Below are 26,768 nucleotides of genomic sequence, written 5' to 3' on the forward strand. Positions count from 1 at the left end.
TTTCCAGCCGCCGCCTCCTCCGTAGCCGCCACCGCCGCTGCTGATCCAGCCTGAGGAGCCGCCGCCGTAGCCTCCACCACTGCTGCCTATCCAACCACCGCTGGACTTCCAGCCGCTGCCGCCACCTCCGCTGCTAATCCAGCCGGAGGAGCCGCCACCATAACCGCCGCCGCCGCCTCCGCCGTAACCACCGCTGCTGATGTAGCCAGCTGCAAAAAATAAAGTGAATGTTAAAGGGCACGATTTTTGATCAGTGAATGGTGCAAAGACTTTCTCTTGCATTAAATAGTTTTTTACTTTTTTCAGTTTGAGTATTCTTGGGCGTTTCACTTCATTAAGACTGTCATCATTCTTAATTAAACTGATTCTCTAGGAATTATTTGTGATTACATAATTTAGTTAAGCAAATGTAGTGAGGAAATAACTAATTAAATTGTTCTAATTAAAAAAATTATATTTCGTTATGAGTAAGAAATTTATAGTTTTTTTTATTACCTTGGGCATAGTTGGTGGCTGCAGCCACAGCCAAAAGGCAAACAAACACCTGAAATAAAATCACAAAATTAATAAAAAATAAATTACGATTTTTAAGACCAGTGAATTCAAAAATATTGTTAGTTACCTTCATGTTATATCCAAAAAAGGTGACTGACTTTGGACCCTCAACGTCCGAGTTTATATAGTAATAGTTGGAGCCTTGGACCCCCCTTTCTAATCCCTCAACTCATCTCGGTGTTTCAGCCCCTCTTACTTCAACACACAATACCAAATCGTAATTGCACCATTTTCATTCATTTTAAAAATCTCACCTCCGCTTCTTGGCCATGTAACTCAAAAACAATTTCCTGCTTCGTAATTTAACTGCTTTTAGATAATAGTAATTCAGTAGACTTCCAAACTTTGACGAAGAACATCATTCTTGAGGATATTACACATGATGTCATACACTAAATCAACATAAATACGTGCAGTGTGTAATTTATTAGTAATTATTTTATGTTCGTACTAATTTAAAAAATACTCATTTTGTATATTCGGAAGAAGTGTATGTGTGATGCAACCGGTAACAGACAGCCCATTAAAACCTATAAAAGTTATGTCAACATGTTTATAATTTCGTGAATATATCTTAATAAATAAATTAAATGTTTTTCCGAATTCGGTGTATCTGTATCACATTAGATTGAAAAGGCATAATGTAGTGAAAGTTACCAAATTAATATCTGCAAAACAATAAAAAACGCCATGTTTTTAGTGCTTTTACTTTATAGTGGCATCACAATTAATCACTGCGGCTTCTAAGCATTTTGCGTCAACCTGAACAACTACTAATTAATTAATCTTGAAAGTTACCTAACGTTTTAATTGTAATAACACTAATTTTCTTCCTTGACTATTTACAAAGATGTTTTCTACCGGTATACCGGTACACAAACTGTTTTAAATTTAATATGAGTGTTGAAGTTGAAGTAGTAAATTGCTTAAAACTTACGACAATTTGTTTAAAAGATTTTATCCCAAACTTATGATTAAGGTGAGGGATCATTAAAATGGTGATATAATTATCAAGATTTTTTTATTGCCGATTTTATAAACAAATTAGTGGCAAATTAAAGAAACGTAATGTGTGAAAAGTGGTTCACATTTGAATTTATGTGAAATCAATTTAAACTCATTTAAAGACAAATAAATTTGTTCTAATCATTAGTTAATAGATTTTTGTCTAATAACAAACATAAAATAAATTTTCACTTGGTGTTAATTGTTTTATGGCTTGTATGTTATAAACGAGATGTCCATAAAACATACATAAGCCTACAATTTACAATATTTCCTTTCAAGTATTGTAAACACAGAATAGGAAAATTGTACTTTTACTTGGTAATCGTTATAGTTTTTAATTGGCCAAAATGTTTTTATTATAAAATTTTAAATTGAGTTGCATTTATCTGAGCAATTACAATCAATGAATTGAATAAAGACACTTGATAGCTTTTATAAAACTCTTGACGGGATAATGAAATTGTCAGATTTATGCCTGATAACTGCTTTTATCACAAAAGACAATCTTGATTCTTGAACTACAATTGATCATATTTTACAACTTATTTACAAATAAAAAGTGCAATAAAATTAGAAAGTAATTTATTTGATGCTTCCCATAAAATGAAAAAAAAAGTTTTTTGTATCAATATAAAAATAAACTTTTAGTTTCATTAAACCGAAAAACTATTGTAGTTCATCAGAATTACTGTCCTAGATTTTCAACACGCAACTGTACCCGCAAGCATTGTTTATTCTGGAAAAAACTAAATTGAGATGTAGCGTCTGATGTGATACACAAGTGAATGGCTTGCAGGTTTTATTGTAATTTAAGAGCTAATCATCAAAATTATGACTAGTTTGTGTAATTTGAATAATAGATGTATACTTAATAAATTTTAAGACCTTCGATAAAAATTAAATTTAATTGTAATAATTAATTAATTAATGGGCAGCCGTATCTAATTTGAAATATGATATCTAATAAGTTAAATAAAACGAATACACAAATCTTTTTGATCTAGTTTAAATTTTATTATGTTACCAGTGAGAATATTAAACATAAGATTCGTTTATCAGATGATTTCTAATAATGAAATTGCATGCAGTGACAAAACTGGGTTGAGTGAAATTCGACACAGACTTTAATGGCATGTATATTTAAGTAACAAACTTTGTTTGCATTTGTTAGCATTTAAATCTTAATTCTTAGGTGGCCGATGGATTGTAATTGTACGATTGTAGGAGGAATATTTGTTTCTCACAATGCGTTTACTTTTTCCATTACATTTACTTATTTCTGTTTTACATAAGTTAATATCTTAAACCAATTAATATCTCTCTGCGTAAGACTACGTTATTACATAAATAATAAAATTTAATAACCAACAGATATTAATCTGCAGTTTCAAATCGATGCAATTTAATGCATATCATTATAATCAATGCAATTATTGCCATGAAAGATTTATTATTAACATATTTGAAATTGAACTATAAATACGTTTATGAAATTATTAAAATATATAACCCGAGATAAATCTAGTACCTATACTCGTTAAGAAGCAAAACGCAATCCAATTCCTATTCCAATAAAACGTTGTTTGTATCACGGGCATAGTTGTTGATTAAACATTGCTTTGGCCTATAATCTTTTTATTATGCTTTTGGTGTAAAAATAACTATTTTAACATTCAGAAAAATAATTGCAGATTTTTTTTTTAAATTCTTACAATCCAATTACATAATTAAGATTTTATATGCATTTAAAATTAAAATTAAAGATGAAAAGAACAATAGCTTTGTTACTATACTTTGTTACTTTGATACTAAACCTATGAATCTGCTTAACCAGGCCTATTCAGGGTGCGCCAGAACTCGCGCCCCAGAGGAAAATGCCATACAAAGTAAGATATCAGGAATATGGAAAAAATGTTAAAAAAATGTTATCTCTAAAAATTTCTAAGTTATGAGGGTTTAAAGTTTGCACTTTGTCTCTATTTATTTCTGTTGGAAAAATAATTTTCCAAGTTTTTTTGCTATAGGCTATTAAAAGAAGAAACAAGGAAGCTGTATCCTAAATTGTAACTCTGTTCAATGTTATTTGTGGCTTTTATTGACAAAATTTTTGTACCTTTACTAAATAATTGTAAAAAAACATACACAAGATCATCAGTATCATTAAATAGACATAAAAAATGTCAAATGTCAAAAAATAAATGTCAAAATTTATTGACAGATAAAAATTTTTAAACATTTTTTTTATGTTCCTGATATCTTATCTTACTTGAAATTTTTCTCTGGGGCGCGAGTTCTGGCGCTCCCTGTGTGGTAGTTTTGTCATCTCACACTGTAGTAGGGTTGCGATTATCTTTTCTTTACATTACAATACATACTTACTTTTCTAGGGAACTACTAATAAAAAATAAATGCAGATCTATAATGCACAAGGCACGTCTTTTTTCTTCGTCGCATGCATTGAAAAACATTTTTAACCAGTGAGAATTGATGAAAAGAATGTACGTAATTGTTTGGTAAATTACAGATTGTTTATAAACAATTTTACATTTTTACTTTTTGAGTTTTATTCAGAACGGCTCTGCTTCTATCATGAATTGTTCTACCACGTATTGTTCTATACATATATTGTTCTTTAGTCTTATCCGACTTTTGTATTATACACCTGGGATTAAAATAGTTAAGAATATGTATTTCAAAACTTTTTTTTTACTGTTCTGACACGTTTCACTTTTTTTCGTATACAATAGGAGAGCTGCTTTGCTCTAAATTTGTTAGTAGAGCTTAGCTGTAATTATACACAGACATCAAATGTTTGTGACCTATTTTACCCCAAAAAACCAGTGCGGCAATAGAATAATCCCGAGATGTATTTTTTAACTATTTTTTTTATTTTTGAAATCTATTGATTTGAAAAAATTAAAATAATTAACGTACACTGACAGAAATACTGAATTTATTGTAAAACTTATTGTTCTCTTTTCTTTTAAAAAGTGTAGCACGTCTTTCAACAATTCGTTGTCAAAAATAAAATCAAAAATTAAAAAAAGACTTACTTATTGAAACTAAACTTTCGTGTGTAAACTTTGCAAAGCTAAAATGTAACTGAAAGTTGTTTGCTTACAAAATTGAAACTTTTCAATGGGTGACTTTTATTTTGTACTAAACCTGAAACACACGATTTCAATTTTAAATAAAATTACAAAACTTTATGCAGTTGTAATTTCGCAACAAAAGGTTGTTAAAAACTAAATACACACATACAAAGTGAAACCTTTTAAACTATGCAATGGTTTTGTTTTTAAGTTTGGCGTCATAGTTGGCGGTGACTATCAGAATGTGAACGGACCACAATTATTTAATACTCTCGGCGAGATGTCAAATATCAGATTTATAACTTTCAATGCGATCGTTCGTTCACAATCAAACTTACATGTATAGCTCTCACGCCAAATAAAAAAAAACACTTGTTATAATTATGTTAACTCACAATAAATAAATAGATAGAGTATCTATTTTTATTTATCGATAAAGGATGAATCAAAATAAAACAAAAATGTTATAAAACCAAAATTTTATTCACATCAAATTTAGGTACAAAACACGGTAAAAATTATAAACAATTTTAATTTAATACTTTGTGAAAATAATAAAGATATCGACAGTTCTTGTCTTCATTCCATGATGGTAGTTGCAATAAAGCACGCACTATCTACCACCATCCTAGAAATACAAAAAGAAATTATAATAAAACTATTTTAAAGCTTCAAATTTTTAAACAATGACTCACCTGATCTCCATCCTCCGTATCCTCCATATCCGCCGTAGCCCCTGTAACCCCCATATCCACCATAACCGCCACCATATCCCCCTGAAATCACTTTGATAACCCTAACTGTGTTACCGTAACCACCATAACCACCGTATCCTCCGTATCCTCTCCATCCTCTGTAACCACCATATCCGCTGCCGTAACCGCCATAACCGCCGTATCCACCATAATAACTTCCCAAATATCCAGCTGAAAGTAAAAATCAGACTAAAATTCTGACCAAACATCAACAAAACGCACCTTGGGCCAAGCTAACGATGGCGACTAGAGCCAAGAGAGCGATGAGGACCTGGAATGAGATGACAGTAAAATTGTTTACGTATGACACACTGACTGGAAAATTATGCACACAACTGCCACACCGTATTTACCTTCATAATTGATTTAGTTCACGAAACTGATAGCAGAACCCTAAGCAGAAAGAGTTTATATAGGTGCCTACCAGCGTAAAAAAGCCTTGGTGGAAATCATCCCCCCTTAAGACGGATTGATTATTTCCATAAATCCATTTACATAAAAAAGCCACAACACAAAGATATGTCGTCGGTGGTCTGACCCTGTACTTTAAAACAACAAGAAATCGGGTATTCACATCGTTGCTTCATTTTCTTGTCAAAGAGTGAAACTAAAACTGCATCTATCCCGGGACCAGTTTTGCAACAAAATTTATGTTATTAGCAATATTTTTTGACTATATTAATAGAAAACACAACACTGCATAATTTATTTTTGAAAAGGTCGCTGCGTTTCAAATATTCCGAAAGTATTTCTGTTGTCAGAAAGTATTGACAAAAATTACAAAAATGTTGCGAAAACATTTTTTTAATGACTAATGGACATAAGAAACATTATTAAATACATAAATTATGGGAATTGAATGCAACTGAATGCATGTACAATATGTCATAATAATTAATTATCATAAATTAATTTAATTTTATTCAAAAACTATGTCTTGATAAGAATGAATACAATATGCGGTGTATCCAATTAAGGCTTCCTCTAAATTATTTTAATTATCTGAATTATCACAATTAATTAAAAAAATGGAAAGCTTTGGATTAATATCTATGAATTCTTTTAAATACCTGTAAAGATGCTTTGTTTTCAACTCTACCAACCCTAAAGTTGTCGACATAATATGAAAGCTTGATTACTTATACTCACATTTTACTTTTCCAATTCTGTTGAGTTTACTGTTTTTATCACTATATTTGATCACCCATGCATAAAAAATGTGTATTCAGATGAAAGTTGCAACATGTTTGTGTGCATCTATTGTTATTACCAAAAACAATTTGAAATTGTTGAATTTTATGCAAATGCTCTTAAATTATCTAATTATTTCAAATTTTGATTTACTCGTACATACTAGAAAACAATTAAAACAAATAATTAAAAATGTACTGTAATTAGTACATAACAAATGATACGTGTAATAATGTAAAATCAAATTTCAAGGATAATGATTATTGGGATTTTCTTAATAAAAAATATGAATAACATAATAAAATTTATTTTTGTTTACATATTTAAATACAATTATGTAACATGTGCTTTAATGGTATGCAAATTGGCACATATTGTCATTGATGACCATATTTTCATTTTGTGGATTTCTTTATAAATATCAAGCTGAGTGACTCTGCTTTTAGATGCTTTTATACTCGTAACCCGTCACGTTTTAAACATTTATATATTTTAACAAAATGAAGCGGTAAAGATATTGAAATTATGGTGACAATTTAAGATGATTTCTAAATTTCTAAATTTCATTTTAATTTAGACCTCTAAAGCTGTTTTACCTATTCTCGTTGTCTTTTTTAAAAGTAATTCTAATAGATCTTATTATATGCAAGAACAACAACATATTAAATAATATTGTTTTAAAAACCACCAATAAAATTATGGAAACTGGAAAAAGTAATGTTCTTATGCGGTTAAATAATAATTAACATAAAAATCTTAAGTGTAGTGATACGTTAGTTACCTGCGGTTTTTAGTAGGAGTAAATGGATGTAATTTATGGTAAGCTTGACCGGAGTAAAATACAATAACAAATGTGGTGGAGAGTGTTTTTCATCCTTAATTATTTAAAAGTTCCACTAGTTAAAAAAACATAAATATTGAAAAAAAAATTGTTTTTATATTTTTCAGCTAAACCTTGGGTATTTATTAATTGTTATTATTATTACTTTTTTCTAAAGTAGTTTAAAACAAGTCTAGTATAAAGTTTGTTAATCAATAGAAAAATATGTACAAAAATTAATAATTCAACGAGCATATAATGATGGTGAAGTTTAAACAACAAGTTTTTTAACAAACTTTTAACAAGTCGTGAAATGAGCTCTTATTGGATTTTTTGATCCATCCGGAACCACCCCAAAGCATCTGCACACAAAACCGGGCTTTCCAACGGCCAAATGCATGAAAGTTTGGAAAATCTTTTTGATGAACTCGGAACGCAACTTTAAGAATTAAAAAAAAACTAATTAAAAAACAATTTTTTTGTATACGCTTCCGATAACAGCTGTTTTAGGGACTCATTTGAGCCCCTAAAATAAGTTTGTTCCGGACTCAATAAAAAAGTACGTAATTACGTAAAACACTAAAAAATATAATTGGTTCCTATGCTAGCGAATTTTTTTTTAATTAATAGGATGTGTGAATTCGTGTTTTGGGGGTTTAACAAAAATATTGTTTGTAACACGTACTTAAAACGTTTTTGCGGACTCATCTGCAATTCCAGACTCGGTTTGACCTCGTCCAGAAACTGCAACGATTCGTCCGCAAAAACTGTGTTTTTAAAATAAATGTGAATCAATGAGCATACAAAACTATGAAAATTTTCTTAAGGGTGCGTCTCTCGGTCACATAACCAGTTTCCTAGATAATAGAATATTTCCTACCTCGATTGTACATAATATACTACCACTATGAGTAATAATAATCTTTATTGTTTTGTACAACAAGCTTTTGCAAATTTAACGATAATAGGCAAGCAATTAATAAATGTTTTAAATTAAACAAAAGATTAATTACTAAATATAAATCTTAGAAGATTTAAAAAAATATCTACATTATTTGTGTAAATCTAAGTTGAGTCAAATGTTGAATAATTAATTAATTCAATATCGTAGGCTTAAATGGGAAATACCTACATCTAGATTTAAAAGAAAAATTACAAAAGAAACTCGTATTATTACTCAATATGTAGAAAAACAATAGGCTTTTTATTTATACAGGATGTTCAAAAATAACGAATGTAAAGTAAATTCAATTGACAAACATTTTTTTTCCGGTGACTGAAACCAAATATTGATACTACGAGAGTAAGTATCTTTTGTACTCTTACAATTGAGAATTTTCCGATACCACAACGGCGACATTTTATTGATTTTTCTTATAAAAAAAAAGGTATAAATCAAACACATTTTGAAAAAATATAAACATCAATTTATTATATGAAATATTTACACAAACGTTCTGAACATGAAAATATTAAATAAATTTGACGAATGGAAAACAGGACTTTACCACCATCCACTCGACCTCCATCCACCTCCACCTAAAATTCGATTAATGCCCTTTTGTGTCATTCTTTTTCTCAATTTACCTGATCTCCAGCCTCCGTAACCGCCACCATATCCACCTCCGCTTCCACCGTACACTTTAATAACGCGAACAGAGCGACCGCCGCCATAACCTCCAGACCTCCATCCGCCTCCTCCAGATCTCCAGCCGCCACCGGATCTCCAACCGCCCCCGCCGTAACTAATATAGCCCGCTTGAGCCAAAGTGGCAGCAATAGCCACGATCAAGAGGCAGATGATCAACTGCAAGAATGAAAAATTATTTTATTGTGAGGTTGGGCAAGAAAGTGCAGCTGTTTTAGGTCAAAATGTTGGTAAATAATTGGCTGACATTTTCTTGGTATTTTCAATATAAGGAATGATTTATGAAAAAAAATAATCGGCACAAATATCACTCCACTTTTGGAGGCACTAGGAATGTAGGGCTATTTACCTTATTCATAATTGGTGTTAAATCGGAAACTGGATAATAACCCTAACAAATCAACTTTATATAGTAATATAAAACCTTGAAACTCCCGTCTAGTTTGGGCTCATCATCCCCCCTATCACAAAAGATTAATCTAAAACAAATTGCAGATTGCCAGGCTTTGTCTGAACTCTCAGCCAATCTGACATTCTTTCGTAAATAATTTAAATAATTTGATCAACAATTAAACTTTATTATGTGTAAAAAGTTGCATAGTGCTTAATTAATACCATTGTGTTATTGTAAAGTTACCGTATTGCATCAAGATAAGAGACAAACTTTATGGAAAATTTGGGAATCTTGGTAATCACCCACACTCAATAGAAGTTTTCAATGGCCGAGGTTACATCCTTAACTTTTAAACTGGCTCCTTTCAAATTATTATTTATGTTCCAATTGTCGGTTCGTAATGATGCAGTAAAATTATCTGTTATACTGCTGGGTGCAATATTGACCCAGATTGTTTTATACGTGGTTTGTCATAAATTTTGTTGGTAGATGGTTTTACATATTTTATATCTTCTCAACTTACGCAAAGGCTAACTGGAAATACACACAATTACCAAAGATTTTATTTATTGAGTTTGCGTTGTTATCATTTAAAAATGCTGTGCTGAAAATTTTTTTATTATTTAAATTTACACTTGAAATTTTTTGCAGTAAGTATATTAAAAAAATATTATTATAAAAAATAATAATAATCAATTTTTAGTTTTAATAAATTTATAGAAATGTTAATTTTTATTATTTTTGAAGCAGGTTAATATACAAGTCGTTTAAAGGTAAGTAGTAAGGTAAAATAAAATTGAATACTTATTGGAAATCAGTAAAAAAAAGTAAAAAACATATTTTATTTCTTTTTATCAAACTTCTTACTACTTTCAAATATAATTGAAAAAATAAAGTTAATTGATAGTAAAATAGTTCAAAATATTTTGTGTTATTTTAAAAAAATCAAAAAAGATTTATTAAATTTTAAAATTAAAATACATGTTTACAAAAAATCGTGCAAAAATTGTAATAATTTAAATATTAATTATGTGCCTATTAATTAAAGCTTATAATTTTTATTAATATAAATCTTGAAAAAAAATTCTTTGTTATACTTTTTAGTTGTGACGTCCATTTTTGGTGGATGCGCTGGGTTTGTAACTGTAACATATTTTGTGTATTAATGGTATTTTTTTTCTACGAAATAAACACTAAAAAACTAATTAAAATAAAAAATTGATTACAAAATTAATTAGCTAACGTAACAGTAACAAACATACAGGGTGATTAGATTAACTGTTTGAGTTGATCAACTCAACTGTCGACAGTCTATTGTGTAAGCTTTTCTATTTTTCATGTATAATAATTAAAAAAAAAACATTAAAATAAAGGTCAAAACATCGATAAATTTAATTGTTTGGACGACTTCTGATATATTTAGATGTGCTTGAAAAAAGAACACATGTTTCAAAGAAATGAAAGTGATATTTTAATATGTACTTGTTAGAGAAAATGTGCAAATAGACAAAATAATCTTTACAGATTTAAATTAAAAAAAACGTATAAATACATTGTTAAGTTTTTTATAGAATGATACATTATATTTAGTGTAACAAATTTTAGAAAAATTTATGTCATTTTACTTTTAATTTCACAATAATTTTAAACTTATAATTAATTTATTTACCACAAATCTGATAAGATTCGCACAAGTCATTCAACTTTTACATAATAACCAGAAATTAGAATAAATGTGGTAACTTGTTTTGAATTTTTCACTTATCAAAACAAAAGCTCCAAATTGCTTCTGACAGCTCTGACCATAATCTGTATGTAACTTTAAGTGAATTTTTTATTCGACAAAATTCTGTAATAAATTAAGTTGTAACTTTAAACTAAATTAAAAGATTACTAATGGATACAAATTTATAAAACTAATTTACATACATAAATTATATGGAAAACAACTAGGTTTGCATAATTGAAAAAAACGTATGGATTTTTCTAGCTGTATGACATAAATACCGACTTAGCTTCATCATTTTGAATAGTGAAGCAATTATATTTATATCTCGTTGCAAACTATGAAATAACAGTGTTATTGTCTTGTTTATTATTAACAAACTAATTATTAAAATTGATTTTTATAAGAGAATCAATCACATATCATCACGTTTCTAATAATAAATGTAGTAAAATAAATCTCTAAAACATATATTTGCTTTAAATAGAAGTCCTTTCCTCTATTTTGCATTTGATTTTATGACGATTATAAGATATCAACAAGCAACAAGGAAATACACCGGTAGCTCTCTTATGCAAGTGATCCATTTAATTTCACGATTTTTTATACACACCAGGTGTGGAGAAACCTGATAGCACAAATTCTTTCAATATAATAAATTATAACAGTGATATGCGAAAATATTGCAAAAGTCCATAGGGATAGCACATGGGTAATTTTACCGTAAAAAATAAAGTGAACGGTGGTTACAATAGGACGCTATTATTTCGCATATTTCGCTCTATTTATAAAATGTGGGTATTGCAAAAGTATGTGGATAGTAAAACTTATCAATAAGTAAATTAAAATTGTACTCGTGACAATAATTACGTTACACAATGGTGATTTACTTTGCTGGAATTTAAATTCAGTCATATTTATTGCAAAATTTTCTTTTTGTTAAAATATGTTAAAATAATGATGTGAAAAAAGATTGTTTACTTTGATGCAACTCGTGATTAGCATAAGCAATAAACTGAATTTGCATTTTGTTAATTAGCTGATCTAAACAATAAAGGATTAGACTTATCTTTATTGTTTTGGTTGTAGTAACAACAAAGATGACTAATGCTGATTAAAGTCTAATTTACTGTAAATTTGTAAATTATCAATAAAACACCATAAATTTTGTAAGTGACGAGATTAAGAATATTTTGATATATACAATAGCTAAATTTTGTTAGTAAATTTTAACGTGCAATTACTGTCAAACTTATCTTTTACAGCTAACTACTTCATTCTTTATTAACGTAATCAGTGTGAGTATATGTTATGACGTGTTTGACATTGTAGATTTAATTAATTGCATTTGTGATTTTAAAACGAAGTATATGCTCTTGACAATCATTATTAAATTGAAATTTATCCATTTCTGTGTTTTGTTTACATATTATAAAATTTGGGCTTAGCTCATTATAACTGGGTATTATTAATACAAAGCAGACAAGAATTACAAAACTTATGACAAGACTACTTGTTTGATGTTTACGAAGACTTTTATAACTTCTTGAATTCAGCGGGAAAAAATGTTTTCATAATATTTAAACGTACTAACTTGTGCTAATACTGTATTGTTTACATTACAAAATAATAAAAAAGTTTATTTAATTTATTTCTCACAGAAACAAAGCATTTATTATAAAAATTTTACTCCTAATAAATCATGTAAATAATACGTATGATGTAGAACTTAAAAGTGACTTTATTTAAGCCAATATTTGTTCAAATACAATAGAGTTAAATTTTATTGATTTTTTCAATTTATTTTGAAGTTGAAACATAAAATTAAGATCGTCTTGATGACAATTATCGTTTTGATTAAAAAAAATTAAAAAATTTTTTTAAGGTTAATCTGAAACTTATTGACAAAAGAGCTAAAGGGTCCACTAAATACAAGAAAAAAATATAAATAGTGAAAGCTTTTTATTAATAATATTTAAATTATTAATTTTTAAAATATTAACTGGTGTCATAAGTGTTTCATTTACATAATCTAATCTAGAACCAGAAGCCGATATTCAGCTATCATTATCATCATCACCATCAGAATTGGGAACCGAGAAAGTCCAGGAAGAGCTCCTAGCCCCCCTGAAAAAATTAATTATTACATAGGTTATTGTTATGACTTTCACGTATTTTATTGATCTGCACGTCTTCGCGATAATTTAGACGTGATATGTTTTGCAGTAGTTTCCAGTCACTTTTTAATTTTTCTTATTTCATACACATAACAAACAAAATCTATTTCGTCATATTTTCCAACAATTAAATGGGTTAGTCAACATCTCATGACTAAATCAGACCGAAAAATTCTTCCTGACAAGAGACAACAATATAATAAATATGTATCTACTTATTATGAAACAGATTTAATAATACCTAATCTCACAAATGTAAGATGTTGCATTGTCCTTTCACTGAAAAGCCGCAGTTCATTATGTGCAAAATTTGCACGATTAAATAAAGCAGCCATTCACCGGACATATAACAAAAATATTTTTTTGAGACACAATTTTCATGTTTGTGACCTGCAAACGCTATGAAAATTCAACTAAATCGGGATAATTGCTGAAACTAATCAAGTCTAATTGCGCCTTAAAGGTTAGTTTAATCTTGAGGGAACAGAGTAGTGTCATCATAATTAATATTTTCTTGCAATATCGGACCTCCGCCTTAAAACTACATCATAAATTTTCCGATTTTTTCTATTCTTCATCCAATATAGCTCCTATGGAGCAATCTATTGCAACTCTGACCACTCCATTAAAGATTCACTACAGTAATGTAAGATCAGCTCGGGTCATTGCCGGAGTAGACAAGGTTAAAACACTTTCACTATAAGGTGTTTATACTGTTTCCGAATCCTAGTTAAAATAATAATCATGTGAAACAAGGTAGTATTAGCCATTATCAAATAGCTATACGTAATTGTCGACAAGTTAAGGATGAACCATTAAACAGGGTAATGAGACTGATGTATTTTTTCTTGTGACAGTCTAAAACCAAACAAAGAAACGTTAAACAATTTCATGTGTCGTAATTTTTAAGAAGAGGTCGCATACAAGTTTCATAATATTAATCAGTGCGACTTGATCGTAATTGTTTTCACGTTCTAACTGAAATTAAAAAATTGCGTGTCATCCGAGCAATGGGTGAATTTAAATCGTATTGTTCTTGTTATTTTTACAAGTTAGGGTATTAATAATTATAATTGGACAACAATGGCAAGGGACACCTGACAAGATTTCACTAGCATCTCTTTGTGTTTTATTAAAAATATATATCGTAGCGAGAAGAAATTTTTTTTGAATTTATGCACAATTTTTAAAAGTTTAAGGCTAGAGATGTCTGGGTAAGCAAATACGGGAATTTCTACGCATTGCATAAATATGCGTATATTTTCAGCATTTTATGTTAGAACAAAACCTTGGATTTCGCGATTTCTTCGTAATAAGCATCAAGGATGTCCTTTTAAAATAAGCAGGATAATGTATGATTTATGGTTAAATGTTAAATATGTAGTTCCGGTTGTTATGATTTTTGCACATAACTTGAGCTTGGATTTAATCATTTGGTTCTAAATGAAGGGAAGGTATAAAGTATTTTCACTAAATGTACTTCTTATTTTAAAGCCAAATAAGGTGAGCTGCAATTAAATCTTGTATTTAATGGGCAGTGGTCACTTTGATTAAATGTGTTTCTCTTGTTCATAAAAAGATGATTTTTGTACTGTCTCATGATGTTTGCTGTTTATTATAGAGAGAATTGATCGATTATTAGAAATAAACAAACAATTTTTACTATACCTAATAATCAAAACACTAAATAATTTTTTTTTTATTTCCAGTGACACAAAATTTCAATTTAATAAAAATACCTGCGAGAAAGAACATGAAGTTATTCTTGTCGTTTAAATTTATGTTCTTTCTTAATTAATTATAATAAAATTTGAAATTTAAGTAGCGAGAATAATTAATAAACATCAGTGTTAATAGCTCTAAAATATAAAATGTTACGTAAATGTTTGGAAAATGGTTTAACAAATTACAAAGAGATACAAAAAGTTCAAAAAGTCTTATTTTCTATTCTATAGTTAATTAAATAGCAATAAAAATTAAAAATATAAAGAAATATTGAATTGAGAAAAGTCATAATTTTCTTTTAATGATCATATGACAGTAACAAATTGTAAAAAAGTTATAAATTCTAGTTAGATTTTCTTTGCTTTAATCAAAATTGTATGCTTGTACTTTTATTGCTTTTTGGATGTTTTTTTATTCAATTACGGCCACATTTGTTAACTAAAAAAAAATAAACCGTGGAAAATTTTGAACATATTAGAAGTAGGAGTTATGAGGCAATCATTATTGGAAATATTTTCAACATTTCAAAGCATCGCAGTTCAAGGAGAAAAATTATATTATCACATTGTTATCTATCAATATCAATTATTATTCAACACTTACTGCAACATTTAAAATGATTTCAAGTCAAGGCCTACTTATGTCAATCATTTACCATCAATTTTTCTTGTAATAATAATGAAATTTTGACTAGTGCACGCTGAAGGAATATTACACTTACTATAATTAATCAAAATCAAATGATTGATGTTGAGCAAACTTAGAACCATCTACCAATCTTGTAAATTTTTATTAAATTTTGAATAGGTATATTGAGTAGGTACGTACGTGTATATAAATAATAAAGAAAAAATTGTTTATTTATGTCACACACACACAAATTGGGAAAGTTTTTCAACAAAATTGAAACAGTTACTCTACTTTCCAGTGTTTTTGTTATGTAAAAATGATAAACAACTTATGTATTTTATTTCTTTTAACATATTTATTATGCATTGAGGAACAAAAGTATACTTAATGCAAATTGCATATTCAAACTAAGGTTGCATTGTGAATCTTTGACTTTCACCTTGAAGAGTTTAAGCACATCTAAAGAAATAGAAATTGATTATTTAGTAATAAAAAATACAACACTATTTTTTAAGCAAATAGTAAAAATTGTAATAAAACGAATAGTTTATCCTATTCAATTATTTTTATTTTAAAAATTGTAGTTTTTATGCGCAACAAAATATTTTGAGTTATGATCCGGAGGGTTGGGCTAGATTTATGACCGCCGCCGATCTATTGCATCAATCTAAACGCGAACACATTTTTCAGTTCTTTGCGCCTTGCGGTGAATAAAATATAATTTGGCCACACCACAGTTACCACATTCGCAAAACATCCCATTTTTTTATTTCGAAACCGCAATATTCGTTACGCATAATATAATTTGTGGAAGATTTTATCAGACATAATAATAAAACTACACTTTATCCATACAATTAAATCTGACTTTTATTCAACAGAAAGAGATTAAGTTGTCGAGATCTTATCCTCCCAATAATTTTAATGTAAATAGCACCAATACATGCAAAATTCTGCACTTGTCGGTAAATTAAAAATAATGACTTCAATTACGCAACGAATCATTGACCACCTTTATTTCATCTTCGTGGCCGAGATACAACGATTTCATAACAATTTTACTTTTGTTTATGTTGGATGAAATCCGCCTCACCTTCAAATTCCTATTACAAAAAACGGCTTTTCCAATAATTTGAGATGCAAGAGCGTAATTAATTTAAAAATGGTTGGTCATCTCGAGTGCCAACCTCGCGATAAATCACGAACAGCTCGGACCTTGTCTGATACTTTCAGTTTTAATTTGTTCAAGTAAACGCCGAAAACGGAAACTGTTGTTATTAACTGCAAGTGATGACACCCAAACCTTGAAGAATACTCACTGAGATAAACGCAACGAAGGCTTTGAATTATTCACGATAATTTCCTGCAGGGAATCACTCAATTCTTTTTCAGTGGCTGACATTTTGCTACACCCTCGGTGACCTGAGCTCGAATCCAATTCGCGCGGATTATACAATCTTAATTAACCCGTGATTTACGTATTTAATGGCCCCATGTTATGTGGATCAACCGGCATTTACAAAAACGAAAGTGCGGTAAACTAACGATGGGTAAAGTAACCTAAATAATTAAAATAGCGATTAACAACAGACCGGCATTTTTCTTCTCTATTCAAGAAGCATTATAGGTCTTCCATGGTTCAACGAACACAATTTTCGTTTCGTTTCTTACGCAATCATCTGGTCAATGAAAGGATGCTATTCACGCGATATTTTGGTTTTATTGTATTACACCCAAATTTACTTTCTATGAAATAAAAGGACAGGAAGAGTTTTGGCTAATTTCTTTATTTTTATTTCCTGTGAGAGGTTATCTTTGCCAAGGCACGGCAACTAATAGGATTCCTTCTCTAGAAAAACAGCAAAGTGCTCGTCGTGGTTGTATAAACTGAGGTAATTGGTAACTTCTTGTGGTGGACATGCTGCGTTGGGTCCCGGCTTGTATTTCTTGTTTTGAAGCTATTATTTCGATGGCATTGGGGCTTACGGTGCATTTAACGTCTTCAGGTTTGAAGCCCCGAGTGTCCACGATGAGCTAAACATTGTTTGAAAGTTTAAATTTTATTTTATTATTTTGCCAAAAAGGAAACTTACCTACCTCAAAGCGGTCGTCATTAAAAAAGACACTGTCCATTTCTTTGCCAAGAATTGGTTTACCAGCTACCAACCAACTGTGAGCTAAATAAAATATTTAATTTCTATTTTCAGTTAATATTTTACTATAGAGAACCTCTATCTTTGACGCTTCGGAATTGAGGGGCTTGGAGAGCAGACGATTTTATTCTAGTTACTGGAACGACAAGACTTTCGTCTTTATTTTCAACGGACATTATCTTTTACTATAGTTTATCACATTTCTTTGAAACTTAACACTAAAAATTTTGATTAGATTTTTTCAAGTGACATTGACAGTTTTTACAAAATCATAGTTTACTAGAGTGACTACTAATTGCGAGAGAAATTGCAAATCTTGATAATTGACGTAACAGAATTACATTTTTCTTTATCAATAATAATATATATATTGTATAATTTAAAAAAAGTTTGGGCGGGAATTTATAAATTTCTGGCGGCAAAATCTTTTTTTTTCTAGTGGAAATTAGCCTATTCGCTGATTAGGTTGGCAGCAATAAAACCACTGTCGCTTATCGCCATTAAATGCAAGATTTCAATTTTTTCATCTACCATTCCTAAATGTGTTAAATTATCTAACGTTAAGCATTGATATTGCACATTTTTCACTACGAAAATCATGAATTTTGAATCTCCAAACCCAGGTGAATATCGATTTTCGTATTTGACATTTTAGAAATTTGTAAACATAACCTTACTTCTTTTTAAATGTCGCTGTGCTTTTAAATGGAATAGTTTGTCTTTTTGGTTGTAACGTTGTGGTTATTTTAGATTTTACGAAAGATGTGACCATGGATTCAACTCGTAATGGACTACAAAATAAATTCAACGGTTTTTATTCAAGGTCGAGACCACAGTTTCAAGATTGCAGTCCTTTGTTGCGCACTGCGTACTCTCATAACCCTCAAAGAAGGAGTAACTCACAGAACAGCAGTAATAACCAATATAATAAACCTGTATACAATAGATTAGGACAGTGCAATAATTCTTACAAAAGCAGTAGCATAAGTAAGGATGCACAAAAGGATGATAATAGTAACTCTAAAAGGATGTATAATAGGAAGAGACCAAGCGACGGCGGGGTGGGTTCTAGTGGTTCAAAACGTAAATGGAACAAGAGAACTCCATATTACCAAAACTCTACCAATAACCAACATAATTTAGCCCAAAGTAGGATGGACAGGATTAGGAATAATAGTGTACAAGAGGACGAAATTGTTATTCACAATGAGGTTTCTGGAACAACGTCAAACTTTAATGACACTCAAGATATTGACGCCACTGATATTACTGTTGAAGTTATCAATTCAGCAGCCCAAGTTAGGGATGAAGAAGATCAAATTCAAAAATTTAAGATGATTTTGGATCCAAAGACACAAGCGGCGATTAAAACGATTCAACAAAAGAGAAAAGACAAACAAGTCATTTTTCCATTTCCTGTTACACCAAATGTGACAGGCATTACTCTCCATGAAAGGTTCACTACCTTGTAAGCACTTCAGTTTTCTGATATTGTAAATTTTAAAGAATGTTTTGCTATTTTTTGGTTGTTTTTTTAAAGTTTGTCATATTGTTTCTAATAGCCGCATTTTTATCATCTTGCATCTTCTGTTAAAAAAAAACGTAATCTCAACTGTGTATTGCTTATGAAATTTAACATTTAATTCGAGGAGTTACTTTTATTTTTGGCTGTTTTTGTTTAAGCGGTTTCATACCTAATAAACAGTTACTTTCATTAGAATATAATTTATTTTTATTACTTGTTAGGTATTCACATTTGTTCCGGTATTTTTTTAAAGAAATATAAACTTAAAGGAAGATATTTGTTTGAATTGAGTGGTTGTTAGTTTAGTGTAACCTCAACAATTGTCCGGATCCTTGGATAAAGACATTTGATAAATCTTGGGCGATAGTTTTGTCAATATTTAAAATCAATTACTTACCACATGTTGAGCAAAACTGAAAAGTGATTACTAATTTTTATTGCATATTAATAGGTCAGTTGGAATAAAATAACCGTAAGATAGGCAATTCGTGATGCAACGTATTATAAAGTGTTGCATTCTTGTTTATTTAAAAATAAAAATTATTTTGGATTACAGTTTTACGGCTTATTGTTATTATATTTACATGACTTGTTTTAAGACATAAAAACATTAAAAAATTATTTGAACGACTTTTTTGTGTGTAATTTTAAAAAAACAGGAATATTCTATAATAAAAACTAACTACCTATTCTACCAATCTTACATAATGTTATAGACTTTTTTGTATTATGTAACTGTAAGATTTATTTATGGAAATGAAATGTACCTATGTATCTTTAAGTGTATTTCATTTTTTGAAATAATGAATAAGTGCCTATATTTTTATAATTTAGGTGTTATTTTACCAATAAAAAAGCCCAGTTGGAGACAGTTTACTAATTTCATGTATAAATTTAATTTTTAACTTTAATGATTTAACATTTTTTGTATTTTGTTTATTTAATTTCAGCAAAAAAATTGTTATAAATTTTAAGTAAAGTATTATAACTAGTCACAACGTCACTACAAGCAGGTGTAATTTGTTAATATGTCACCAAAATTATTTTTATGGAAAATATTTTTTTTAAAAATTGAGAACAATTGTCAAATACTTTGGTAAATATTTAACCGTTTAATCATTTCGTAGACATTTGTGAGGTAGAAAATACCAAAACTATTTGTGCAATTTGTTAAATATAGGTAGGTCAACATTTTAAATTATTGTGTACATCACTCGATCAATATAAGACTTATTTTCGATTGGACAATAACCAATAATAACGAAGTCTTTGTTCTGCTAGTCGGGAAGCATGTACCTTAAAAGATTTATGGTCTTGACCATTAAAAAATAATTTTTGTGAAAAATTTAGGAAAAAAAATTGCGGATAAATATTATATTGATATTCTCGTTTTTTTTTTCTGGATATAGGAAGTTTTTTTTTCAAAATATTTCTTGATGAGTGCAGGCGTATGACTTTCAGTTAAAGTTTTGAAATTTCAAATGAGTAATATGCGATAGAGAAATTGTTAAAAGAGATAACATTTTCACTTATTGTTTGTTTTACAAAAAATAAACTATTATAACCAGTTTTCGCAATTACATGGGTAACTAAATAATGTTAAAACTAAACCATGAAAAAGTTGAAATATTTTCTAAGGGAGAAAATAAACGAAAGACTTGTAATACATATCATAAAATAAAATACACTATTTTTTTAGTGTTAAGACTAAATTTAGTAATTTAACTTTTCATACAGTAGATAAAATATGAAAACAATAAGATTATACTTAATTTAATGCCATCTTTATTATTAAAATACACACAGAGCTTTTAGGCTTTATCTCCATACTTATCATCGGTTAACAAATCCTCCTAATCCCGCTAAAGCTCTTTTGCGTCCCGGATAATTCTAAAATACAGTCTAGGAATACGAATTTTCATTCATAGATTTCTGTTCCGGGCTTGCGCGCACCGCTACCGCGTGCATGGAGTGTCGTTGTTTCGCCAGTTTAAAATTCCTCTTGAGGATAAGTGTAGTATGGCGATACAGTGATAACATTATCGTTTATTGGTTCACTTCTGCACATGGTACTGATCGTACAGTGCCAGAGTAGTTAGAAAACACTGTGCCGCCAAAAGCGTCGCTCCGGTTCTGTTGCCATACGAAAACACGTTGAATATAGGATTATTATCGATTTTGGAACAACACAGTGGTAAGTTTTGGGGGTTGACTCTTCCGAAGGAAAGGAGACAATTTTTGCGAAATATTTAACTTGAGTCATGAGCAGACACGTTCAGAACGCCGGATTTGTTATTGACATTGACTTAAATTGTTTTATTTGAATAAGTGATTGTTTAATTCAATTATTGTAATTTATGTCTGCGATGTTTTGTTTATATTGCGCAACTGTGGCCATCACATAGACATTATTCTTATTTTACACCTGTTGACATCTTGTTAATAAGGCTCAATTTTAATTGACAAATTATGAGGAAGACGATGATGTTATTAAAATTGATAAGTTTCACATGATTTTGTTGAATTTCTTCATACAATTATTTTTTACCACATGTGTAAACTCTAAACATTATTTACAATTAAATTAACGTCGTCAGAAATGTATGCCAATAAATGTTTGAGCAAAACAATTAGTTGGTATGAAAAATTGTTGAAGTTTTATTATTTTTCAGAAGAAAAGTTTTGCTCTACACACTCAGGAACTGGAAATTTTTATGCATTTTTTCGTTAGTTCGTTATCTTTTTAATATTTATTTATACAAATTGTTTAGAGTTACATTGATAAATTTAATTAAAAATTATATATTTTTTGGAATTTACCCACGAATTTTACATGAAAACGACAAATTGTTGTTATAATAATTATTGTAATCTACAGTTATCGTCACACTTTATGTGATAAAAGCAAAATGTATTGTATTCACTTCTAGGTACTTGACATAATATTTGCGGCACTAATAAATACTACCAACTGTATTTTTTTAATTAAGATTTTCTCACATTTTCTATTGACCAAGATTTCCATTTGCTCAATGGTGCAACGCAAATAACTAAAGCAAATACCTTGACAAAGTTACAGACCTTACATTGTACGAATTTTTATTTGACCTTAAAAGTTCATGACATTTGTGTTTTTTTTATTTTTAGTGATATGAAATACATAAGGTTATTAGAAGAGAATTTGTTGTTGTTTTTTCTTAAATTCAAATTCGTGAAACTGAAAACTAAGTACTTTCATAAACAAAAAATAGTCAAAAACCCAAAAACGAAAGGCACAACAAAAGAAAAAAGAAAAAATTAACTAAAACGTTAGACTAAATACAATACCTACTTGAAGAACAAAGTTAGAGTGACATATTATCTTTATCTTGGCACAAAAGATTATTGAAAGATAAAATTTCATAACACTTTTTAAAAATTTAAAAACAGGAAGTGTTTTCCATTAGTTTCTTTTTCTTTATAATGCAATTTCCTTTATAGCATTTGCTGTTTTAGATAGATTTCATTATGTCTTCTAATTACAATTTCTAACTGTAAACTGCACAAAGGATTGTAACCTTAGAAATACAGATCTTGCAGTTTCACCGTCATTTTAGTTCACGATGCAGCCTGACCTCGAAAAGCACGGAGCTTTGCCTGAAATCGAAAAACTGAAAGTCTATCCAATCAGATGGTTTATTTTGGCGATATTCGTTCTTTATTCGACATCAAATGCGATGCAATGGATTCAATACTCCATTATAGCCGATGTAATAGTAAAATATTACGGAGTTTCAACGACGTGGGTTGACTGGACTTCCATGCTTTATATGATTTTATACATCCCGTTTATATTTCCTGGAAGTTACCTCTTGGATAAATTGGTGAGTATAACGAATTGTTTCATTAAGACCTCGGCCTTGATCTACTCGACCAATTTGCATTCAGCTGACTTATTTTAAATTAAAATAAACCTGTTACTGATACATATGACTTATTACTTTGTTTTTATTTTTTTTTAACTGATGAGTGGGATTAGTAAAATCCTCCTTGATGATTCCAAAGTTCAACAAATGTTTAATCTTTGTTTATATTTATTTTACTGTGTCTGGGTGCAAAAACTGTTACATTTTACCCATTATAACATGCTTTATCGCTGATGAAATTCTCTATGTCTGATATGGATTACTACCAATTTCTGCAACAACTATTGATAATAAAGGAACAAATATTAGTTTTAATTAAAAAGATATTAAGTCACTGCTTGCGTCATTAAATGACTTTGATTAGATTTTTCACGATTAAGACGAGTGATTTATATCTAGTTTTGCAGTTTTTACAATTGAATTTTATTGAAATTTTTAGGGATTAAGAGTCGCAATTCTTATCGGAATGGTGGGCACTTGTGCTGGGGCTTGGATAAAGGTCGCCTCTGTCTCACCTGACCGTTTCTGGGTTGGCTTTTTGGGTCAGGGCATCGTGGCCTTATCTCAAGTTTTTGTATTATCAGTACCTGCAAGATTAGCCGCTGTCTGGTTTGGCCCAACGCAAGTTTCATCAGCTTGCAGCATCGGTGTTTTCGGAAATCAGGTAATTACAAGGCAATTAATATTTATACCGTGCCTTGTTGGATAAATTTATGTTGGGTATTAGATGAGGACATCCGCAAGGGCCCGCGACAGACATCATTATGTTATTGTTTTAAACAGACACTATTTTCTACTTACTAAGTTAATTTTTTTATTGATAATGTGGATCAATTGGAGTAGTTATTTTTTACAGTTAGGAGTTGCGTTGGGCTTTCTTATACCACCGATGATTGTTAGTGGAGGATCTGAGGAGCAAATCACTCATGACTTGTACATGCTGTTTATCGCTGTTGGGATTTATACTTCGGTTTTATTAATTTTGATAATAATTTGTAAGTTTTGTTGAAATATTTTTCTCAAATAAATGGCAAATTTTAGTTTTTAAAAGCGGACCTCCAACACCACCTTCTTATGCCCAAGCTCAAGAACTTAAAAACGAAGAAAGTGGTAATTTTGTTCAATCACTCAGGAGTTTAGTCTCAAATCGCTCATACATGCTTTTGTTAATTTCATACGGCATTAACACTGGAATTTTCTACGCTATTTCAACCCTTCTTAACCAAATAATCCTCTTGTATTATCCGGTTTGTTTTAATTTTTATATTTTGTTTTGAATTTTATAGTTCTGTTTTTAGAACAGTGGAGAAGATGCCGGAAGGATCGGCTTAGTAATTGTCGTTGCCGGAATGCTTGGATCGGTTGTTTGTGGTGTTGTTTTGGACCGATTCCACAAGTTTAAGTAAACAACCATTTACTATTTTTACAAAAAATTGATAAAACAATTTTAGAGAAACCACTCTTGCCGTTTATGCGTTGTCTCTGGTAGGCATGGTTGTGTACACTTTTACCCTCAATGAAGGAATCGGTGTTGTTTACTTCACATCGGCTCTGCTAGGGTAAAAACGGGATGATGATAACTTTCCTCCCTACTCCACTTTTTTAGGTTTTTTATGACTGGCTTACTGCCTGTTGGTTTCGAATTTGCAGCCGAGTTGACGTATCCAGAACCGGAGGGTACCTCAGCAGGACTATTAAATGCCTCCTGTCAAGTTTTTGGTATTGCTTTCACGAGCATTTATTCAGTAATTTTCAATAACTTGAACGATATTTGGGCAAATTCAATAATGTCTGTAATGTTACTCATTGGTACAATAATGACAGCTTTAATAAAATCGGACCTGCGACGACAGGCCGCTCAGAATAAATAATTTTTTAATAAGGCCAACACCAAAAGTAAAAATATCTCATGATTTTACAGACAATATGTGATAAAAATAGTAAGTTATATACTTCCATAGGCTTTAGTTTCTAGTGAAAACAAGAGTTTAGTTTTAAGGATTTTTATACAAGAAAATTACAACACGAGAGACAATAAGTATTTTGCTCTAAGATTACTATTTACTACCTACTTACCTACTTTTTATTATTAAACCACTTAATTACGTGGAAATGATTTTTACAAAAACATTTTTATGTTGTATTATTTAGATTTTTTTCAAGTTTTAAACACGTGTTAACTATTAGCTTTTCTTGTACCATCTTATAGTGTAGTTTTAACGTTTCAAGTATTTTAATGAAATCACATATTTCACAATACAAACATAAATATTTATCACAACGACTGTGAATAGACAATATTTATCAAATAATTTACGCACTAATCGTGCATTTATTTTATAAAAAAATCATATTGCCTAAATAAATGGGTACATATTTACTTTTTGAAATAAATTTTTAAAGAATGATAAAAATATGAAATCAATAATAAAAAAAATGAATATGATTTTGAAAAATTGAAAAGTTTTACAAATGTAAGTCGATAGAAATCTTTGCAAAAACACAATCAAGAATGTATTTTTTTCTTTATATTTTATTAGTTATTAAATGTAAATAAAAACAAATTGAAATTTTAAGGCGTAGATCATTGTTGATGTTTACGTAAAATTATTTACGTAAAAAAAATAATAATTACGAAGGTTTATCTTATTAATTAATTGATTTTTTTTTAATAAATGTTCTAGTCTTTAGATATAAATGTTTTAGTGGTTTCAGTGTTGCGTGAATAGTGGCATTTAAAAGATTACCAAAAGTATTTTTAACTATAATATTGAGTTAGGCTACATTTTTACCGTGTTCAGTTGATTTGAAATTAAAATGTTATGATAATGGTGCTGCATGGTAAACTTTAGTGATATTGAAGTAGCTTTATAGTTATTAGGAAAAATATTTTTTGTGATTATCAGAGAAATATGTATAAACATGTAAATTGTGCTGTTGTAGATATAGATGATATTTTTGGAAACATATTGTTGAATGTATTTAAAATAGCTGCGCACTTGTTAACATTCACAATATCGTAGTGTATTGCTGGTTGCCTAGTAGTTTCACATAAAATTCTAAAAATGTTTTGTAATTTCGCAAAACAGAGTGGTCGCTCATTTGGATTTAATCCAGGTACAAACAAATTTTAAGAAAACGCTTTAAATGTGATACTTTTTTGCTTGAGATTTATCTTGTAGTTGATGTTAATGTTGCTGTTAAAAAAAACAGAGAGTCAGCGAAAGTTTTAATTTAAAATTTTAAATCAAACCTTATTTAAACTGTACTCAAATTGGAAGATCTTGACAATAAAGTACACTTATATGGTAATGTATGTTTGAAATAAACGCTTTTGGAAACGAATCTGCGTTTTATTGGGGCCTAGTGACATCATTTCCCTTTTATAAGATTTTCCGATTTTGTAAACAACGCGAAGTATTTTGCAGAATAAACAGTTTTGAATCGCATAAATTTCTTCTTAC

The 26,768-nt window shown here is 29.6% G+C and overlaps 6 protein-coding genes across 8 annotated transcripts in view; 2 read left to right on the forward strand and 4 right to left on the reverse strand.

The window, feature by feature from the left end:
- The window catches only part of LOC123013215 (glycine-rich RNA-binding protein 8-like), a 1,210-nt gene extending 479 nt beyond the window's left edge, over positions 1-731 (reverse strand). The window contains exons 1-3 of the mRNA XM_044411623.1: positions 623-731; positions 496-544; positions 12-209 (exon numbers count right to left, since the gene is read on the reverse strand). Of these exons, the coding sequence (XP_044267558.1) occupies positions 12-209; positions 496-544; positions 623-628 (253 nt within the window). The 5' untranslated portion in view covers positions 629-731. The remainder of the gene's footprint in view (positions 1-11; positions 210-495; positions 545-622) is intronic.
- Positions 732-5,119: 4,388 nt separating this feature from the next.
- On the reverse strand, positions 5,120-5,871 carry LOC123013301 (neuropeptide-like protein 31). The gene is made up of 5 exons (XM_044411742.1): positions 5,764-5,871; positions 5,633-5,681; positions 5,483-5,581; positions 5,351-5,431; positions 5,120-5,283 (listed from the first exon to the last, which is right to left on the reverse strand). The coding sequence occupies exons 1-5, from the start codon at positions 5,767-5,769 to the stop codon at positions 5,273-5,275; spliced, it is 246 nt and encodes an 81-aa protein (XP_044267677.1). The 5' UTR covers positions 5,770-5,871; the 3' UTR covers positions 5,120-5,272.
- A 2,954-nt stretch (positions 5,872-8,825) lies between these two features.
- Positions 8,826-9,515, reverse strand: LOC123013369 (neuropeptide-like protein 33). Its single transcript, XM_044411843.1, has 3 exons — positions 9,419-9,515; positions 9,009-9,228; positions 8,826-8,960 (listed from the first exon to the last, which is right to left on the reverse strand). The coding sequence occupies exons 1-3, from the start codon at positions 9,425-9,427 to the stop codon at positions 8,926-8,928; spliced, it is 264 nt and encodes an 87-aa protein (XP_044267778.1). The 5' UTR covers positions 9,428-9,515; the 3' UTR covers positions 8,826-8,925.
- A 7,974-nt stretch (positions 9,516-17,489) lies between these two features.
- Positions 17,490-18,140, reverse strand: LOC123012951. Its single transcript, XM_044411196.1, has 3 exons — positions 17,951-18,140; positions 17,819-17,898; positions 17,490-17,755 (listed from the first exon to the last, which is right to left on the reverse strand). Exons 1-3 carry the CDS (start codon positions 18,048-18,050, stop codon positions 17,531-17,533), a joined length of 405 nt encoding a protein of 134 aa, XP_044267131.1. The 5' UTR covers positions 18,051-18,140; the 3' UTR covers positions 17,490-17,530.
- Positions 18,141-18,334: 194 nt separating this feature from the next.
- LOC123012950 lies at positions 18,335-19,671 on the forward strand. The gene is made up of 2 exons (XM_044411195.1): positions 18,335-18,497; positions 18,625-19,671. Exons 1-2 carry the CDS (start codon positions 18,473-18,475, stop codon positions 19,344-19,346), a joined length of 747 nt encoding a protein of 248 aa, XP_044267130.1. The 5' UTR covers positions 18,335-18,472; the 3' UTR covers positions 19,347-19,671.
- A 1,696-nt stretch (positions 19,672-21,367) lies between these two features.
- LOC123012416 (uncharacterized MFS-type transporter C09D4.1) lies at positions 21,368-26,649 on the forward strand. Of its 3 annotated transcripts, none has more exons than XM_044410308.1 (8): positions 21,368-21,593; positions 22,970-23,262; positions 23,744-23,968; positions 24,161-24,299; positions 24,346-24,551; positions 24,603-24,706; positions 24,756-24,863; positions 24,911-26,649. In XM_044410308.1, the coding sequence occupies exons 2-8, from the start codon at positions 23,002-23,004 to the stop codon at positions 25,173-25,175; spliced, it is 1,308 nt and encodes a 435-aa protein (XP_044266243.1). In that variant the 5' UTR covers positions 21,368-21,593; positions 22,970-23,001; the 3' UTR covers positions 25,176-26,649. The 3 variants fall into 3 exon arrangements, with proteins under 3 accessions (XP_044266243.1, XP_044266242.1, XP_044266240.1); XM_044410307.1 differs by having other exon boundaries at positions 22,979-23,262; XM_044410305.1 differs by having other exon boundaries at positions 22,996-23,262.
- The last annotated feature ends 119 nt before the right edge of the window (positions 26,650-26,768 follow it).

The sequence above is a fragment of the Tribolium madens genome, unplaced genomic scaffold (genome assembly GCF_015345945.1).
Source record: "Tribolium madens isolate multiple individuals breed KSU strain unplaced genomic scaffold, Tmad_KSU_1.1 Scaffold_96;HRSCAF=242;Tcas5.2_LG5, whole genome shotgun sequence".
NCBI lineage: Eukaryota > Metazoa > Arthropoda > Insecta > Coleoptera > Tenebrionidae > Tribolium > Tribolium madens.